Source organism: Callorhinchus milii, unplaced genomic scaffold (genome assembly GCF_018977255.1).
Source record: "Callorhinchus milii isolate IMCB2004 unplaced genomic scaffold, IMCB_Cmil_1.0 Scaffold10, whole genome shotgun sequence".
NCBI classification, from domain to species: domain Eukaryota; kingdom Metazoa; phylum Chordata; class Chondrichthyes; order Chimaeriformes; family Callorhinchidae; genus Callorhinchus; species Callorhinchus milii.
Window position 1 is genome coordinate 15,503,169 of NW_024704751.1, and position 19,452 is coordinate 15,522,620.

Below are 19,452 nucleotides of genomic sequence, written 5' to 3' on the forward strand. Positions count from 1 at the left end.
ACAGAGAGAGAGGCAGACAGAGAGAGAGGCCTGCAGGCAGGCGGATACAGAGTCAGGCAGGCAGGCAGATGGACACCGGGAGGGACAGACGGGCACAGAGGCGGGCAGAGGGACACATGGGCACAGAGAGTGAGACAGGCGGACGATCGGGCACAGGGACAGGCGGGCGGACAGCCGGGCACAGAGACAGGCAGGCGGACAGACGGGCACAGAGGGAGAGTCAGGCGGACAGACGGGCACAGACAGGCGGGCGGACAGACGGGCACAGAGACGGGCAGGCGGACAGACGGGCACAGAGACAGGCGGGCGGACAGACGGGCACAGAGGGAGAGTCAGACGGGCACAGAGGGCGAGACAGGTGGTACAGACAGAGATACACACACACACAGATAGACGCACAGAGACATGCACACAGACACCGACACACACACAGAGAGCGACAGGCGCACACGCACGCACAGACGGAGAGACAGACACACACATACATGCGCGCGGAGACACAGACACGCACAGACAGACAGACACAGACAGACAGACAGAGGCAATCAGAGACAGAGAGAGAAGGGGTCAGGTGGACGCTTTGCATCATTTTTTTAACCGGACGAGAAAAAGTTAGAACGAGAGTACTTTCTCTCCCGCCCGAAATGTATATTTTATTTTTTGTGGCGTATCCAACGCGACATAATATACAACAGGACGGGGGGGGGAGGGAGGGGGGGAATATCGCTGACCATTTCGCTGTCGGAAAGTGCCGTCGCCTCGAAATGCAAATGATATAAAGCGCTAAATTTAGATCCGTTTCAACAAAAAAAAAGGGTCGTTTATTATCTGTTGAGTTTCGAGTTGCAGGAGAGAGGGATAGAGAGAGAAAGAGAAAGAGAGAGGGGTCAATGTTCAGGACTTTGCTGCAAGAAGTTCTTTGCTCTTTCGCTCCCTCCCTCTTACCTACTTTTTTTCGCCCCCACCCCTCTGCGAAAGTGAAACCGATCGGCCTTCTGTGGCAAATATTTTTTTTTGGGTTGTCGTTGAGCTCTGGTAAACAAAGTGGGAGACGAAGAAGGGCTGCGGAGAGGGGGGCTGGGGGGGGACGGGGGGGGGACTTGGTCAAATTTAACCCTATCTGAAATCTTTAGAGTCCGCCTCTTTATATCTCTACCCCGCAGAACAGGATCTGACTTGATGTTCTACGTTTCTGCTCTTAATTTATTTATGGTGGTGGGGGGGGGGGGCGTGTGTGTGCGTGTCAGATATCAACCTTTTATTTCCTGGAAGATATTCGCAGACGATGACGACAACGACAACAACAAGTCGCATTGATGGAGCGCCTTTCGAGTCGGGAGGACGCTAACCATTTGCAGGACCTTCTACTCGCTGATAGTTCCGAGGGTGGAGGTGGGGGGGGGGACGGGACGGTGGCCTTCAAACCGGAGCTTAAATCGAGCTTCCCCTCAACTGCATCTGTTCGAGCCGGGGGGGGGGGGGGTGTTGAAGCTCCCACGGCGCTAAAAGAGAAGGGAGTTTCTCTTCCCCCCCCCCACCGCCACCACCAGATACAATTGGTTGTCTACTTTGGGACTGTTTGTGGGACGTTGCTGGGCGTCACTACAGTGAAATCTTGCCGAGCGTGTTGAGATGTTTTGACGGCCCTGGTGCTGTGTGAAATGCCAGGAATATTATTAAATGAGTCCTGTTAGACCTGATTGGTATGGGGGCGGTGGTGGGGTGGGGGGGGGGGGGGGAGGAAAGAGAGAATCTGTTTGAGAATGGGAGAGTTTTCCCCTCCTGTATTACAGTGAGGCTGGGTGGGTGGGTGGGTGGGGAGGGGAGGGGGGGATACCATCAGTCTCTCCTGCGCTGTTTTCAAAATGCAGTCAGTTTACTGTGAAGCGCTTTGAGACGTCCCAACACCGCGATGAGGCGCTACATCAAATCCAAGGGTGGTTATGTGTTCCCGGGTAGTTTCAGCTGCTGGTGGGAATGTAGAAGGGGTTTGTTAATGTCGTTACATCCTTCTGTTACGTACCTGTGTCAGGATTACTCCAATCACCTGTGATTAGGGCACTTTAACGCAGCGCGTTACCTTCCCCTATCCCAGTACCCCGTGTAGCCAAACCCTGAGGGGGTGCAGCGTAGATTCACTCGGTTAGTTCCTGGGATGAAGGGACCGACCTACGAGGATAGGCTGAATAAACCAGGGCTGTATTCTCCAGAGTACAGAAGAATCAGGGGGTCTGTTTCCCCCGGTAGGAGAAGCTATAACCGGGGGTCACAGTCTTAAAATTAAGGGTCAGCCTTTTAGAACAGAGTTGAGGAAACATTTCTACACTCGGAGGGCAGTGAATTTATGGAATTCACTCCCCCCCGAAGGCTGTAGATCCTCAGTCCTTGAACATCTTCAAGGCTGAGACTGATAGATTTTTTTAAAAAAATAGAGGGATTCGGGGATATGGGGATAGGGCGGGTAATCAGAGTTAGGTCAGAAGATCAGCCATGATCTTATCGAATGGCGGGGGAGGCTCGAGGGGCTGAATGGCCTACTCCTGCTCCTAATTCATATGTTAAACCGACCGTCCCTACCCTCTCTTACCAGTCCTGCTTCCACAATCCTCCTAATCTTTGTGGCTGAACCTTTTTGATTAACTCCTTCTGACTCTCCCCCTCCCCCCCCCCCCCCCCCCCACCCTGCCCACACACCGTTCAGGATTCCCCAATGTCCCCATGAAGCACACCTACTTAACGCTGGTTAAATGGACGGGTACGGGACTAAGGAAACTGGTCCCAAGGTTTTGCCCGTCCCGGGAGTCGAACCCGGGTCCTCTTGCTCGCGAGGCAAGCGCGCTCACCGATTCACCTGACTTTGAGATGGACATAAGTGTTCTCTCCTGCAATTTCTCCCCTTCCCCCCCCCCCCCACCCCCGGGGTGTGTTTCTGTTTCTAACTTAAATATCTGAAACTGAGAAATATAGTGTGGGGGGGAGGGAAGAGGGGGAGGGGGAGTGTAGAGCAATGGGACTAAGTTGATCGCTCTTTCTGAGAGCCAGAACACGATGGGACAAATTGCCTCCTGTGCTGCATTTTTCTATGGTTCCAATTTGAGATCGATCAGGTTGATGGGGTGACGAGCGATTGGACTGGAAGTGACGGGTGCCTTAGATGATTGAACCTGTGATGTTCCAATGAAGAGTCAAATATCCTCTTTGTCTTCTCTCTCTTTATGCCCTGCAGCCCACCCCCAATTTAAAACATTTCAGAAGATTGCATGTCTGTAAGGTTATTGTCCTTGAGGCCTAGTGACTGAGGGTTGACTTGGCACTGAGATGGGTAATGAGTGAAATGTCAACTTGGACCGAAATCGGCCCATCACCGGATCGTGGGTGAAGGAGGCCCTTTTTGGCTCATGAGATCCCACCCGGACTCCCATCACAGGGCCAAAGCTACGTGACCAGCACAGGGTCCAGTCCCCTGGCTGTGTGGACCTGCGTTGGTCTTAGTCTCGGTCTTGTTGCCCTGGAGCAGAGAAGCCCCGAGAGAGTGAGACTGGCCGGCGCAGCGAGGTCGCCTTGTGTGGGCTGCATTATTAAGAGGGGAAATCTCTTCCTGGTCATAGTCGGGCACTAATTAAATTTTTAATTACCCCCCTGGTTTATTTGCTGGATGATCCTGCCCCTCGGACTTTTGCGGGACACCATTTGGAGCAGTTATTTTAATTATTACAATAATCGTTATCGTTGCATTTGTTGCAGCGCCTTTATGTCAGGAGAGGGCGTCTCAACGTGCTCCGCGCGATTTGCTCTTGAGGGTGCAGTGGCTGTGAATTTTGTGAACGGATCGGGGAAACAATTTGCTCAGCGACATCCTGCAACCAGTCTGAACGTGAGCGAGCAATTTTATCCGTGGGGGTTGGGGGTGGGGGGAGTAATTGTCGGCCAGGACACCAGGAGAGAGCAACTCCCTCTTTCTTTTCTTTTTACTCCCCCTCCCCTCACATTGCTTGCGAGACTTTTAACGTCCACTTTGAACAGGCAGAGACAGGACATTGGTTCAACCAGTTCCATCTTTATTCCCAGCGATTATTTTCAACCTGCCGAGCAGGTGACGAGGTTTGCTGGCTGTTTGCCGCGTTTAATTAGTAATAATAATAATAATAATCCTTGCATTTGATATAGCGCTTTTCACGTCGGGAGGACGTCCCAAAGCGCTTCACAGAACACACTGTAAAGCGAATTGACTGTATATTTGTGGGCGAACGCGGCAGCCAATTGCGCACAGCAATGTCCCACAAACAGTTGTAGATTGAAAAATGACCAATTTATTATTGTTTTTGGTTTTGGAGGGATTATTATTAGGCTCTGTGTGGAGTAAGGAAACTTGCCCAAGGTTTCACCCTCTGCCTGGAATTGAACTCAGGTCTCTCACTTGCAAAGCGAGTGCTCTAACCACTGAGCTACAGACTCCACAATTGGCTTGTGGGAGGGATAAGGGGGGCTGAAGAGGGTGGTATTAAATCCCCCCTCCCCCCCCCCCCATTCGCTGCCTGGTGTAGTGACTGTAACTGTGTAGGTCGGTAATTCGCACACAAGTTGGGTTCCTATTGCCAGTGGCCGTGCAGCGATGCAAGGGATTGATTTACCCGGGCGGGTTCATTGGAGAATTGCGGAAAGATTTTTTTCAATATATATATATATGCGTTGTTCCTTAAATTGGGAATATTGTGTTATTGACCAGAACTAAAGCCTTGTAGGTTGGGGTGGGTGGGGGAGAGCTCCTCATCGCAGTGTGTGCAGACTGACGGCCTCACGCTAATCATTCGGGGTGGGACCTCGGCAGACAGCGAGTAGCCTCCTCACAGTCGGACGCTGTTCCTTCCTAAGTTCCCACTTTGCTGTCGTCAATTCTCAGGGTGGGGGGTGGGAGGGGGGGGGGTTTGGGGGAATGTTAAGGCAGCTCCTGAGTTTCAGTGTGTGTGTGTTTTTTTCCCCCCACCGGTGGGTCTTGTCTACTCGCTTTTGCTATTGCAGTGAAACGATCCTTTATGCCTTGGGGTGGGGGGAACAGAAGGTTGTGGGGTTCAAACCCCACTTCGAGGACTTTGAGCTCATGGTCTAGGCTGACGCTCCACCACAGTGGTGGTGGGGGGGGGGCAGCATTGCGTTGCCAGTGGCGTTGTCCTTGGAGTGAGACGTTAAACCAAACCGAACCGCTCCGTCCGTCCGTCTGTCCTCTGTTCTGGTGGACGTTAAAGATCCCGCGTCACTTTTGGAAAAGAGAAGGGAGTCTCTCTCTCTCTCTCTCTCTCTCGCGCTGTATATCTCTCGCTCTGGACCGGTTCGGGGGGGGGGGGGGGCGTCGAGAGAAAAGCGCCGGGTCCGGGTGCCGCGCGGTGTCGGGGGTGGGGGGGAGGGGGCAACTCCGTTCATTCACAAAGCTCCGCTCGGATGGAGGGATACTTTCATGTAAAGAGGCCTCTTCAATGTGCAGCCCCTCCCCCCCCTCCTGTCCCTGTCCTTTCCCGCCTGATCCGTCCCTTGGGGAGGAGGGGGGGGGGGCGCTGGAGTAATTTCCGCGCGGGATTCCTTGTCACTTGTTCAGGCGGGAATGAGTTAACAGCTGCTCTGAGTACACAAAGGCCCTCCTCTGGGTCCTAATGTCTCTCTCCCCCCACCCACCCCCACCCCCCCCCCCCTCCTCTTGTCCAACGACAGATTGTTTGTATCACAGAGAAGGAAGGAAGAAAGGAGGCCATTCGGTCCACCAGTGCGGGGTCTGTGAACAAGCTCTCCGCTCGCTCCTCTGCTCCCGAGCCTTCGTCCGCCAACGTTTTTCCTTTCCGGTATTTTCCGGGAGGAGGGGGGGGAGGGATTCACTGTGAAATGATAAAAGTGGAGTGACGTATTGTGGGTGACAGCAAATAGCTATGGGGTGGATAACCCAATTTTATTGGTGGTGGGGGGGGTGGGGGTTGGAGAGGAGAGTTGTTGGTTTAGTTCGGACTATTTGCCAACAAATCCACAGTCGCTACACTTTGGGTTTGAGACTTTTTGATGCTGTATCCGGCGCAGAGATTGGTGTCGTTGACTTGTGATGATCCCGAGACTGTGATTTCCGAGCCCTGAGATGTTATGGGGATGGGGGGAGAGGGAGGGAGGGAGTGTGTGATGGGGGGGGGTATGGTGGGGAAAGAGTGTGAGAAAGAGAGACGGGAAGAATGAACGAGAGGAGAGAGTTGAGAAAATGAGTGGATGTGTGTGCGAGCGAGAAAGTGCGAGAGGACGCAGAGGGAAAGATGAACTGGAAAGTGAGCGAGCGGGTGAAAGAAACCGTTGGTGCGTGTGGCCAAGAGAGGGGGGAATTGGGGTAAGAGAAGGAGAAAAACAACAACAACTCGCATTTATATAGCGCCTCTCGCGCGGTGTAGCGTCCTAGAGCGCTTGCGAAACACACGCGCAGAGAGAGAGAGTGAATGAGTAAGTGAAAGGAGGAGTGAGAGTGAGTTGAGTGGTTATCAGGGTGAAGCCACTTCTCTTTTAGGCGCCAACAAATCAGCCCCACCTTTAAAACCTGTCCTTGGCCGAGGGAGTTGGCTGTACTTTGTCCCCCCCCCCCCGTGCGTGGGTTGGGCGAGGCCGGGTCAGCGAGAGATAAATCATCCGTCACATAACCACGAACCTGACACTCAACGGGAGGTCTGAACTCTTTGACCAATTCGTTCACCTGTGAGGGTGACGTGCGGTCAGTGAAACTAATGAGCGCGAAAAAAATGTCGTTAATCTCTCCCCCCCACACCCCTTCCCCGTCTTGATAATTACCTCCTAAATTTGTCTCTGATTCATTGGCGCTCTCTCTCTCTCTCCCTCCCCCTATCGTGTCCGTCCTGGTGCTCGCTCCAATAGCAATCCTTGCATTTGACGCAGGGCCGTGTCCCATCATTGAGGCCGAGCGAAGCGCTTCACGGGATATACCGTAAAATGGGGCGGTGTCCCGTGTTTTGTGACAGTCAGTTAGTTCACAGCGAGATAATCAGTGGTTGGGGGGTCTGGCTCGGTCCCTCATTACACGCACACGCATTGTGGACAGGGCGGCCTTGTTCAGTCTATGCACTAAATATAACAATTACAGACGAGACGGAGATATTTGTGGCCCTAAAGGGGATCCTGGTCTTTCTTTCTCTCTCCCTCCCCTCCCCCTTGAATTCCGAGACGGACTTGTTCTGTTTTTTTTTCCAGGCGAAGCGGAAGCTGGACTTGGAAGGGAATGATCACCCGTATTTACCAGAATTCCGAACTCCCAAAGGCAAAGGAAAGACGCCAGCCAGAGTTCCCAGCCCGAAGAGTGAGTGTCGGCGGTGGCCGCGGAGCGTGAGCACAGTACGGAGGGGGGGGGGGGGTGAGAAAAAGGGGGCATTGCGTTGTCAGAGGTACCGTCGCTTCAGGTGAGACGTGAAACCGATCTTCCCCCGTCCAAACCGCTCTGTTCAGGTGGACGGAGGAGAGGGCTTGGCGGGGGGGGGGGGATTGGCGGAGTGAGGATGAGGGAAGGAGAGTTGATGGGGGTTGGGGAGAAGGGGAATGGGCGGGAGGGTGAGAGTACCCTCCACGCGTGTTTCCTGACGATGTGTGTCCTCGACCGCAGCCCCCAAGTCCCCGGGGGAGAAGACCCGGTACGACACGTCGCTGGGGCTCCTGACCAAGAAGTTTGTGCAGTTGCTGAGCGAGTCCCCGGACGGCGTGCTGGACCTGAACCGGGCGGCCGAGGTGCTGGAGGTGCAGAAACGCCGCATTTACGACATCACCAACGTCCTGGAGGGAATCCAGCTGATCCGCAAGAAATCCAAGAACAACATTCAGTGGATGTGAGGAAACGGCTGGCCGGCCTTTCAAAATGTCCTGCCCTGGGGTGGGGGGTGGGCACAAGGCGGAGAGAGAGAGAGAGAGAGAGAGAGAGACGGGGCGGGGGTGGGTTTCCCAGCCACCTCGCCAGAACGCATTCCATCCACGGGGAAGGCAGCGGGCAGGCTGGCGGGGAGTGGGAGATGCGCTGGAGTCTCCCGAGGGCAACCATTTGCGTCCAGGAAGAGGGTTGGGGAGGTGGTGGGGGGGGGAAGAGTTCGGACATCTACCAACTGTATGGGGTGATTCTGATTTTGGGGGGGAACGGGGGTGGAAGAAAGAGCAAGCCTTTGCCCCCAATGGATGGGTGATGGAGTGGGGTGGGGGGGGCGATTGTGAGAGTCTTGATGTCCTGCTCTGCTAACTTTCTCCCTCTTCTTCCCCCCGCCACGCGCGGGGCGCCCCCTCCCCCACTCCCACCCCCCAGGGGCCGCAGCCTGTTTGAGGATCCAGCGGCTGTGGTGAGGCAGCACGCCCTGAGGCAGGAGCTGCTGGAGGTGATGCGGCGAGAGACGTCGCTTGACGATCTGATCCAGACGTGCAGCGCGCAGCTCAAAGAGCTGACTGACGACAGCGACAACCAGAGATATCCTTTTCCCCCACACGCCCACAGCAACGGCGACTTGCATTTACGCGGCGCCCCCTTCGCGCGGCTCGGCCGGCGCACAACGGTGGTGTGGAGCCTGACCCCGAGCCGGGGCGGGAGGGAGGGAGGAGGTGACGTAAGCAGGCGGAGGGACATTCGCCCGGTCTAATTGCTTGGGCGCTCGCCGAGACATGGTTTAGGTCCGCGTGGTCCTTTGACAATTTGGGCTGTGGAGTTTTTTGGGGGGTGGGGGGTTGGGGCGGGAGGGGGTTTGGGGTTCGTCTGTAAGGACAACGCTCCTCTAAGTGGAATGCATTAGGATAATGGAGGTGAGCCAAGGCCTCACTGTGGTCAGCAAATTTTTTTTATATGTAATGTCGACGTTCGCCCTTCCTGGGTGGGGAAACTCGGGAGTCCCTCCCCCATCGCCGCCCAGCGACACCTGCTGGACTGTGGCCGCCATTGCAGCCGCGGAAGCGACGGCGACAGCGGCACCTGCTGGCCGCCGCGGTTACTGCGCGGGGCTCGGGGCTTGGGGGTTCTGCAAGCCGGAAGCTGGTTTGGAGCTCTCGGGTTTTTCTCCCGCGGTCGATGGCTGGCGCTTCCCGCTGTGCGCGCCGTGCCTGGAGCGTGGACAGTAAGTTCCAGCGAAGAGCTCTCCGGGTGCGTGTGTGACACATTGAGTGTGCGCGTGCGAGAGAAACGTGTGCTTCTGTTGCTCCGCAACAACAACTTGCACTTACATCGCGCCCTCCCCGCAGGGAAGCGACTCGGAACGCTTAACAGTGGCCGAGCCGGTGGTGGTGGGGGGGGGGGGGGGGGGATTGAGGGAGACCTCTCTACACCTCTCCACATCATTTTGCCTCAACTCTCCCCACGCTCGCGTACGTCACGTACCAAGACATCTGCTCCGTCGGCAGCTTCAAGGACCAGACGGTCATCGCGGTGAAAGCTCCGCCAGAGACCAGGCTAGAGGTGCCGGACATCATCGATGTAAGCCCTTCCTGCTCCTCTCTGCACCACCTCCCTCCCTCTATCTGTTTAACAAAATGCACGGCCAATCCACTTTACGGTATATTCCGTGACGCGCTTTGAGACGTCTCAATGCGGTGATAAAGCGCGATATCAAATACAAGAATTATTATCCTTAATAAACTCCGAGTTTAACATGACCCCACCGCAATTTGGCTTATCGTCCCAATTCTCTCTCTCTCTCTTTCTGTGGATGGTTCATTCTTTCCACCAACATTGGGCTAATTATCAGATTGGGTGGGGAACACATCGGTTGTTTCAGGCTACTTCTCCTGGGGGGGTGGGAGGGGAAGAGAGTTAATCTTGACCCCATTACATGTTCAACCTCAAACCAGCCAGTTTTTTGGGGGTCAAGTCTACTTCCTGGGAGAAAATACTACAATAACTTGGATTTATATAGTGCCTCTCACGCAGGGTAGAGATCTAGAACTCTTAAATGGACAGAGACTCTGGAATTCTTCTCCTAACCCCCCCCCCATCCCAAACAAATTCTTCTGTGGGTCGGGGAGAGAGGGAAGCCTTGGCTGACAGAAAGCTTGTGTTGCATTGACAGGAGAACCTGCAGATTTACTTGAAGAGCACAAATGGCCCCATCGAGGTCTACCTGTGTCCGGAGGAGGTGCTGGAGGAGAGCAGCCCGGGCAAGAGCAGCACCCCCAAAAAACCCCAGCGAGGCTCGGCAGCCCACTTCCAGGGCGGGGCGGGAGCAGCCACGCCTCCCGTACAAGGTACGCAATCGGGACCCCCGCCCCACCGAGGCTTAGCTGGTCGCTGGGCTTCTGATTGGCAAATATTGGCTCCCCCCCACTGAGCGGTGGCTGACTGGAACACTCTGGATGCTTGGAATCGAGTTGGATTCAACGGGAATTCGAGGGTGTGGGGGGAGAGGGAGGTGGGCATGTGATTTTACCATCTGAGGTTAGTTGAGTCAGACGTTAGATATCGTAAAGATGTCTTCGTCCAGAGGGAAACGAGCAATGTTACTGGGGGGTGAGTTTTACAATGGGGGGGTGGGGGGTGAGAGCCGAGATGCCCTCACCTGACATTGGCTGTTAGTGTGTCGGGGGGGCGTTAACCCTCGGAAACCCGACTCGGTCCGTCGGTTGGGTTGTGCGAGTGGGTGTGAAGCGTGGGGTGATTTGTGCGACGGGTCTGTGGCGACAAGTGTCGGATTTCTGTGGTCGTTTGTCTTGCAGTGGAGGTGTCGAAGCCGGTGGCTGTGACCTCTCTGCTGGACTGCGAGGACGGGGTCCTGGGGCTGCCCCACAACCTGCTGCAGCAGACAGAGGACCAGCTGCCCTCCAGCTCCTACTCCGACACCCCCTTCGTCAGCTTCTCGCCCACGCTCGACCGCGAGGATTACCTGTGGAGCCTGGAGGACGGGGAGGGTGTCAGCGACCTCTTCGACTCCTACGACCTGGACGAACTACTTCAGAACTAGTCTCTGGCTTTCCATCTCTTTCCCCCTCCGCCCCCTTCCGCAGTCGTCGCTCATCTAACATTAACTCGTTATTGGCGGGGGGGGGGGGTGACCTCTTTTTTTAAAAAGAAAATTTGATGCGAGGGTGGGGGGCTCGGCGAAGAGAGCTGGTATCTTGTGTGGCCCGGTTCACTTTCTACTTGACGTTTGCAAAATCGTCGGTCCCTGCCCTCGCTCATTTGTTTTATATATAGGAAGAAAAGTTTTAAGTCTTACATTTTACAAATGTAAACGGTACAAAAATTAGTAGGTCTTTTTGCGCGAGTGTGGGGGCGGGAGGTAGGGGGCTGTGTGTGTGTGTGTTGTCCAGGAGGGGGGAAATGAATGCTGTTATCAACCTCCTGTTTAAATTGCTTAATAATCTGAAAATCACTCAGGACATACACTCGGTGTGATAGGGGAGGGCGGAACAGACTGATTAAAGCGTATCTATCAAAAGGCAAAATACTGCAGATGCTGGAAATCTGGATTAAAAGCTGAAGGAACTGGGAACACACCTGAGCGGGTCAGGCAGCATCTATGGAGAGAGAGAGAGAGCGAGAGGAAACCGAGTTGATGTTTCAGGCCGACGACCTTTCATCAGAACCTTTTGTCAAGAGAGTTCAGGTGCCGAAAGGTTATCGGTCAGAAACGTTAACTCATTTTCCTCTCTCCGTTAGACGCTGCCTGGCCGGCCAGTTGTTCCTTCGGTTTTTATTTCATAAAGTGTCCCGTGTCTATTCTGAGAAACTAGCCAAGGACTCAGTTGGTCAGTCCTCTTATTCCCCCCCTCCCCTGACCAAAAATCTTTTCCATTTGAAGAAATTAAGTACTGTATTTTTTTTAAGCCTAGCGGAGGAGTGGGGGGGGGGGCGGTGCTGGGTATCAAAATGCACCCCTACCCCCCCTCACCCCCCCAAAAAAAAATTAAGGTGTTTTCACTGAATCGCAAAATAAGATTTGAGACTCACTCGAAATGAGCATTTGTTGATGTGTAAATAGGAATTTTTTTTAAAAAAAAGAACCTTAATTTGTACAGTTATATTTTGACGTAATGGAAGGTGTGTGCGTGTGTGCGTTTACAGTGAGTGGGTTTCAATATGTAGAGAGATATATTTTTTTTTTGCTGCGTTTACAGTGCGACTCAGTGTTAGCAGTTGGAGCTCGGAGTCCCGCTCGGTCTGTTAGTTGGGTGGTGTGAGTGTGAAGTGTGGGGTGATTTGTGCTGTTGTCTTTTATAACGCGTGTAGGATTTTTTTAAAAAAAATATATGAACGTGGTTAACTGACCAAAGTTAAGCTAGTCACTGACAAACCTGACCTAGTTAAACCTCTATTTAAACTACTTTGAACAACTCGACTCTCTCCCCAACCCGTTATCCGTAATGACCCTTGACTTCGATGCAAGCAACGTTGAAACGTCTCGAGACTCTTTGGGGGGTGAATTGACGTCAGAGCGTAGTGACTGTTGGATTGGGGGCTGGCCTTGTAGATGGCAAGGGGTGTCCTGCCGACGGCCAGGCAGTGAAGGACCAGTTTGCCGAGGGGTTGGGGCACCCGGTCACCGGATCCAGCCACCCCATGGGGCTTCTTTGACTGGTTACCCGTCGATCGACGGGTTTTAAGGGGTGTGCTCCTGAAGTATTTGCTCGCTACCGCCAGAGGGCGGCAACGTTGCCTGGATTCTAGCCCAGGGTTGCATGGGAATGCTCCGTTGCCTCCAGCTTGCTAAACTGCTTAAATTGGGAGTTAGACAGGTTCCAAAACAAAAACCTCAAACCACTGGGGGCAACTGGACATAGTGGGGAGAGAGAGAGAGACAGAGAGAGAGAGAGAGAGGACTCCCTGGTACGGGCACCAGCTCCGATAACCGGTGACACGAGGGGCGGAAATAGTCTCTGTTTGGACTGATGGTGGATTTCTGGAGCTTGGTTGTAGTTGACGTCTTGCCTTGAGCCCCACCTCGAGTGGGGGGGGGTTCCTGTTTGGCTTATTCTTGCCCGACTTTTTACCTTTTGTTTGTTTAGCCTCGATCTTGGATTCAGCCAGGTGACTTTACACCATTGGTCGCGAACCCTCGCCAGGGTTACCCTTTGCCAACTTCACAGCCCAATCTCTCTCTCTCTCTCTCTCTTCCCAACCACCCACCCGCCCCAATCCATTTTGCACATTCTGTTTATAATTATCCTTGCCTTTGATTCAGCCGCAATAACTGATCAAATCTTTTGATGCGTTGAGTGCATTCACTCTATTTGTAGACCAACAAAGAGAGCTTTTTTTTAACTCCAATTCTGCCATTTTATGAATTAGTCGGCCAACCTTTTATTCATTCCCAATTCCCTGCCTTTTATCTGCCCCCTCCTTCCCAAATTGCCATTTTATTTATCGATCTATTTGTTTTTAAGCGTCCCGGTAGTATTCTGCTTCTGTGGCTGTGCTGCGCATGCCACGTTTTCACAATCCTCTGAGGGAGGAAATGTTTACTGAGTCCATGGAATCATACAGCACAGAAAGAGGCCATTCGGCCCATCGTGGCTCCGAAAAGAGGAATTCAACTTAATCCCACTGCTCCGTTTTCTCTCCATAGCCCTGTAGTGTTCTCCCCAAATACCCATCTGCTTCTCTCTTAAAAGTTGTTATTGACTCGGCTTCCGCTACCCTTTCAGGTAATGGTTTCCTGATCTGAACAACTCGCTGTGTGAAAAAAAAATTCCTAACCTCCCCTCTGTTTCTTTTAACAACTAACTTAAATCGGTGTCCTCGGGTTACTGACCCACGTGCCAGTGGAAACAGTTTTTCCCGGTTCAACCTATCAAACCTTCTCATGAAGTTGAAAACCTCTATTAAATCCCCTCTTAATCTTCTCTGCTCTCGGGAGAATAATCCTAGTTTTGCTAACCTCTCCTCATAACTAAGGTCCTTTATTCCTGGTACCATCGGGTAAACCTCCTTTGCATCCTCTTCAATGCCCGAACATCTTTCCTAAAGTGCGGTGCCCAGAACTGAACGCAGTCTCCAACTGAGGCCTAACCAGCATTTTATAAATATTAAACATAACTTCCTAGCTTTTGTAATCTATGCCCCTATTTATAAAACCTAGTATCCCATATGCTTTTTTAACCGCTTTATCTACTTGTGGACCCCCAGGTCTCTGTTCATTTGCCCCCTTTAAGGTTGTACCATTAGCTTATACTGTCTCCTCATTTTTCCTACCAAAATCCAACACTTCGCATTTCTCCGCATTAAACCTCACCCGCCAGGTTTCTGCCCATTTTCCCAATCTGTCTAAGTCCTCTTGGAGTCTGGTGCTCTCCTCCTCACCATTAACTACTTTCCCTAGCTTAGCATCGTCTGCAAATTTTGGAAATTGTGCTCGCTGTATCCCTGTAGATCAGAAAGAACAGTGGTCCCAATACTGACCCCTGAGGGACACCACTACACACCTCCCTCCAGTCAGAAAAGTAACCGCTTACTACCGTTCTCCGCTTTCTGTCTCATAGCCAATTCTGGATCGTGGAATTCACGTGTCTGGCATTCACGTCCGGAGCCATGTGCCAGTGTCACATGTGGGACTTTTGACTGGTTCGGAGACTCTTAAGCACAGGCAGCAACGAGTTTCCGTGCACGTCATACACCCAGCGGACAAAAAAAAAAATACCGCAAGCCTCTAGGCTTCTCAACTGTGATGTTAATACAAGCCTCATCTGCCACCCTCTTGTCGTATAGCTAAGCCCTTCCCATCCTGGTTCTGATCCTGTAAATTTCTCCATGGACCCGCCGAGGCAGGGCAGACAGAGGTGAATCTGAGGTGGTCCCATCGGGAACTGCACCAATGATTTCGTTTCCCATCACACCTGTCGGTCTTGTATCCGTGGCCTGTTGCTTCACCCCCTCGCTGACTCACGGGATGTTTGAGCCTCGAGCAACTGTCTCGAGCACCTTTCCCGTCCCTCCTGCAATTGTGGGCGCTGCTGATTGCCTCGGTCTGTGGGACCCGCCTGCCTCTGTTTTCTGTGGCCTCTTGTTGCATAATTGTCTGGTCCCTGAACGCAGCCATTGGGAGTGTCTTTTCCTGCCTCTGTCCTGGTGACATCACTTTCTTCCCTCTGGGACCAGTTACGTGTGTGTTGGGGGTTGGGGAGGGGGGGGGGGGGGGAGATATTTGCTAAGAGATGATTGGGGGGGTGTGGGCTGTGTACAAACCGTTCCGTAATTATCCCAAATTGGGGACTTCCCTGACTGTTGGTCCATATGAATGGATTTTCCGTGCGCCTTAACAGCGGCATTGCTGACCAGAAATGGGTGGGTGGGGGCAGCTTTTGGTGAGTGGGGGGGAAGGGGGGGGGCTCGGTTGGCACTTTTATGTATAAACGGACGCTCGTTTCGAACACGACCGAATAATTAAGTTTCTCCTCTGATTCCCAAGCTAATAAAACAGTCTTCAAATCCTCTTTTGCTCCAGAACCCCCCGCCCCCACCCACCCAGAGAAAAACACAGTTCCCTGTGAATAGATTCTCTCCTTGACTTGATCCTAACCGGCGTTGGTAAACACCTTCACGTGGTGTTTCGAAAGGATATTTTGCAAGTAGCCGATGTCCTCTCGACGCCCACCTCCAAAAAAAAAAAATTGCCGTTGCCCCTCTCCTCTCTCCCCCACCCACCCCCCCCACTCCCCGCCCCTAACTCAGGCAACCTTTAAACTTGTAAGTTTTTGTTAATATGTTTTTAAAATACTGTCATGGAAAAACTGTAGATTAATATTTGCAGATGGCGTGCGTGTTAGGTTTAATATTGTGTGTGGTGCGTGCGCGTCAAAAGAGTTTTCTAACTTTTTCTTAAAGGTTTTATTTTTACTGTAGAGTTGTGTACAGTGTCGGCCAGTGATGACGGGCTTTAATACAAGGCTCTTGAGGCCGGAAACGTCTGTAATCTTCTGCGTGGATTTCCCAAAGGTTGGGGAGAGCCCAGTGTGTCGTCTTGTGTTTTACTCCAGCGCCTTCCTCTTGCCTTTTAACCTTGTTTATTTTTTTTATACGAGCGCACAGCAAACGAGGCGGGCACTGCCAACCAGCCAGAATCTGACCTCTGTGCCAGTTGAGCGATGGCATTAGAAATCCCTGCACTTTTTTTTCCCCCTCTCACACTGTGTTTCTCTCTCTCTCTCTCACACACTGACTATGTCGAATTTGTGACTTAATTTTTGTTTAAAAATCCCCAAACTGACTGACCGCGTCCCCGAGTTTTGCGTGGGACAGTCTCTGGGTTCGATTGTCGCTGTGTTTAACTCCATCCCTCCCCCTTGTTCCTCTTCCCTCCTTGATGGTTGCCACGATGACATTACCAAGTGTGCGTAAGTGAGCGCTGGAGACCCTCTCTGTAGTCACTGGGCTGTAGATCGCCTGTTAACCATTTTCCTGTCGAATCAAACCAGGAAAATCCTGGGTTTATTGACCAGTTTGGGGAGGATGTGTGGGGGTGAAGGGGAAAGAGTATGAACCGACCTGAGACTCACTGGGTAGCTGTGGTTTAAAGTCTTGTGTAAATACATCCGGTCTCAAACCAACGCTGCACTCTCTCTCCCTCTCTCCGTGGCTGTAAAATTGTACATAGACCCGGGCGGTGGACTGTATAGGTTTTTTTTTTATCCTCCGTGGTCTGAATTGTTGCCTTAGTTTCCACTAATGTATTTAAGATGATTTGTTTGTGTTGGTTTTCATCATCATCATTATTATAAAAAGGGAATGTTAGGATATCGAATTTGTAAAATTTGGGTTTCTTGTGCTTTTTTTTTTGCTTTTTTTAAAAAAAAATGTGAAGAATTAAGCGTGGCACTTGATTAGGACTAAAAATAAAGATCCATTTCCTCAGTTTCTCTGAGTCTCTCGTTTGTGGTGAAGCTTTCGCTCGTTTTAAAGGGGTGGGGGAGAGGATCCGCTGTTGTGTTTGACGTACCCCTCCTGCAAGCGCTTCTCGGGGTAAAAATCCCTTCCCAACTCCCCCTTCCCCCCAAAAAAATAGGTTACTCAATCCACAGTTGTTTATGGGACACTGCTGTGTGCAATTGGCTGCTGCGTATCGCCCACAAAATACTCAGTCACTCCTGTGAAGTGCTTTGAAACATCTCAACGATGAGATAAGGTACGAGGATTATTATTCTACAATAACTTGCATTTATGTAGAGGCCTTCATGCCGGACGGACTGTGTCTCGGAGCAGTTATCTATTCTATCTTATGTGAAGAGACCTGCATAAAGGCAAGGTGTTGTCTGGGGAGAATCAGGTTAGACTTTGAGCACAAGCCCTGGTGTGGTGGGGGGAGGAAAGCAGAGAGCGAGGCAATAAAAGTTCTTCCCTGGAAGGTGCAGGGCAGGTCGAGACACGAATTGTCACGGAAACCAGTTTAACTGGAGCAGCACTGCGGAGAAATGCAGAGCGGGGAAGAAAAGAATTTGGTGACAACAAACCCTGGGTAAAGAGGCAGTACATTGTCATTCAGAGAGCGCGAGAGAGAGAAAACTTAACCCAGTGAAATGCTTAATATGCTGTTAATGCTTTTTTTTTTTGGTTCGTGAACCCAGCAGTCAATTTGCACCCAGAAAAAACACAAGTCACATTTATACAGGGCTTTTCACGGCGGGAAGACCGTCCCAAGGCCCCTGGAGCAGAATTCGACTAACAGTAATACTTGCGTTCAACATTATGTCGTTGGGATGACTCAAAGTGCTTCATTGGATATATTGTAAAGTGTGATGACTATTTTTGTGGGTGAAACAAAGTCTGCACCTTCCAGCTCCACGGGTGTGACAGGCAGAGAAATAGGTGCTTGTCTGCCTCTGTGTCCCATGCACTAAGCTGCCAGACTCCCATCCCTGTGCTGTTCCTCCTGTCTCCTGTAGTGTTGACAACCAGCTTCCCTGAGGGGAAAAGGGTCAAAGATTCTGGGAGAAATTCCCTGCTCTTAACCGGTAGCTTTGCGGGATCTCTTTACATCCACCTGACTTATGGTCAGTTTAACGCCTCCTCTGAAGAACGGCATCCCTTATGCAACAGAGGCCTCTTATCCCCCCCCCCATCCCCAGGAATTGGACTGAGCTCAAATTGCATTTATCCAGGCCCTTGGGACGGACGTCCTCCCGACGTGAAAGAGTTTGTATCTGAGTTGGGATCCTGACAATGGGGCTTGAACCCATAAGTTTTATGGCCGAGGCGTTGGGGGGGGGGGCGGGCGGCGAGAGCGTGAATGACTCCCCTATCCATTAATAGCAGTGAAAGGCCTCGGGTTTTGCTCTGGTGACAAGTCATCTGTTGCTGGTGGTTAGATGCTATTCAATGCATTTGCTGGCAGTGCAAGCACAGAGCTATTGTGTTGCCTGTTGCTATCTGTGTCCCTGGTTAATTGAAGACTTTCTCTTGGCAAAGCACCACACGCTGGCCTGCCCGCAGCGGAAGTTTGATTAAACGTCTTGCCCTGAAGCTCGGCACCTCCGACAACACAGAGCCCCCCCCCCCCCACCACCACCCCCCCTCCCCGCCCTGGAGCATAAGCCCAAACTGCTCTCAGTCGCTGACATGAACCAGTGATATCCTGGGGGTGGGGTGGGGGGGGCGGGCGAGGAAGAGGGAGATCTGGAGTAGCTACAGCAAACACAGGTTTTTGTAGTTAGGGAGGGAGGAGGAAGTTACACTGGGACTTGATACCAGTTTCTGCAGCTGAGTAAATTGGCATCTTGCACTTGTGGAGTTAGCAGAGAGACATCAATGTAGACCACACACACATGAGTTTAGGGATATCTTCTCTTTCCCTCCACACCCTTCACTCGTCATTGCTCTCTTTCAACAGCTCTATTCCCTCACTCCTCCTCTAATTCCATTCCCCTATTCTTTTCCTGCATCGTGTCCATGCTGTTATTCACTCCCCCCAACCCTCCTCGCTCCCCCACATTGGAGCTCTCTACTGTAATCCCAATCCACAACGTACCCCTGACCATCCGAATCCTTGTTATTGGCCAGGACCCTCGATTTCAATGGAACAATATCCTCGATTTATCCTCTCGCTCTCTCTCCGAGCTGTGACATATTCCACTGAAGCCACATGTTATTAGTTTAAATGTTGTTTTATATATACATAATAGAAAATTATTTTCATACGCAAGGAAAAACTGGACAGAAATTGGCTCCAGAGTAGTCAGACCTCCCAGAATATCGTCCTTCCCTCGTGACTTGGGTGGAGTTCAGTGCAGCAGGTGCAGACTGACACCTGAAGGGAACTCCCCACAGTGACTCAGTGGGTCAGGGTAGTAATAAGGGTAATAATAAGCCCCAAATTCCACCCAGTCCCAGCCTCCGAGGCCGTTTCACCCTAAAAACGCTCAGCAAAAAAAACGGTTGAGCAGAACGGTCAGAAACTACAAATCCTGACTCCTTTCTGTTTCAAACCAAACCAACAACAACTTGCATTTGTGTAGAACCCCCTCACGCTGGGTAGCGAC

The 19,452-nt window shown here is 51.9% G+C and overlaps 1 protein-coding gene across 2 annotated transcripts; it reads left to right on the forward strand.

Moving 5' to 3' along the window:
- The first annotated feature begins 3,377 nt into the window (after positions 1-3,377).
- e2f2 (E2F transcription factor 2) lies at positions 3,378-11,815 on the forward strand. Of its 2 annotated transcripts, none has more exons than XM_042338786.1 (7): positions 3,378-3,874; positions 7,225-7,330; positions 7,631-7,850; positions 8,315-8,473; positions 9,352-9,466; positions 10,059-10,233; positions 10,702-11,815. In XM_042338786.1, the coding sequence occupies exons 1-7, from the start codon at positions 3,656-3,658 to the stop codon at positions 10,944-10,946; spliced, it is 1,239 nt and encodes a 412-aa protein (XP_042194720.1). In that variant the 5' UTR covers positions 3,378-3,655; the 3' UTR covers positions 10,947-11,815. The 2 variants fall into 2 exon arrangements, with proteins under 2 accessions (XP_042194720.1, XP_042194721.1); XM_042338787.1 differs by lacking the exon at positions 3,378-3,874 and adding an exon at positions 5,852-6,355.
- Positions 11,816-19,452: the final 7,637 nt, after the last annotated feature.

What these genes read in the sequence shown, in the direction of transcription:
- e2f2 (XM_042338786.1), top strand. Translation starts at nt 3,656, where the DNA reads ATGATCCTGCCCCTCGGACTTTTGCGGGACACCATTTGGAGCAGTTAT. An exon ending in AAGAACAACATTCAGTGGAT is followed by an intron (nt 7,851 to 8,314) that starts GTGAGGAAACGG and finishes CCCACCCCCCAG; the next exon opens with GGGCCGCAGCCTGTTTGAGG. An exon ending in AGCCACGCCTCCCGTACAAG is followed by an intron (nt 10,234 to 10,701) that starts GTACGCAATCGG and finishes TTTGTCTTGCAG; the next exon opens with TGGAGGTGTCGAAGCCGGTG.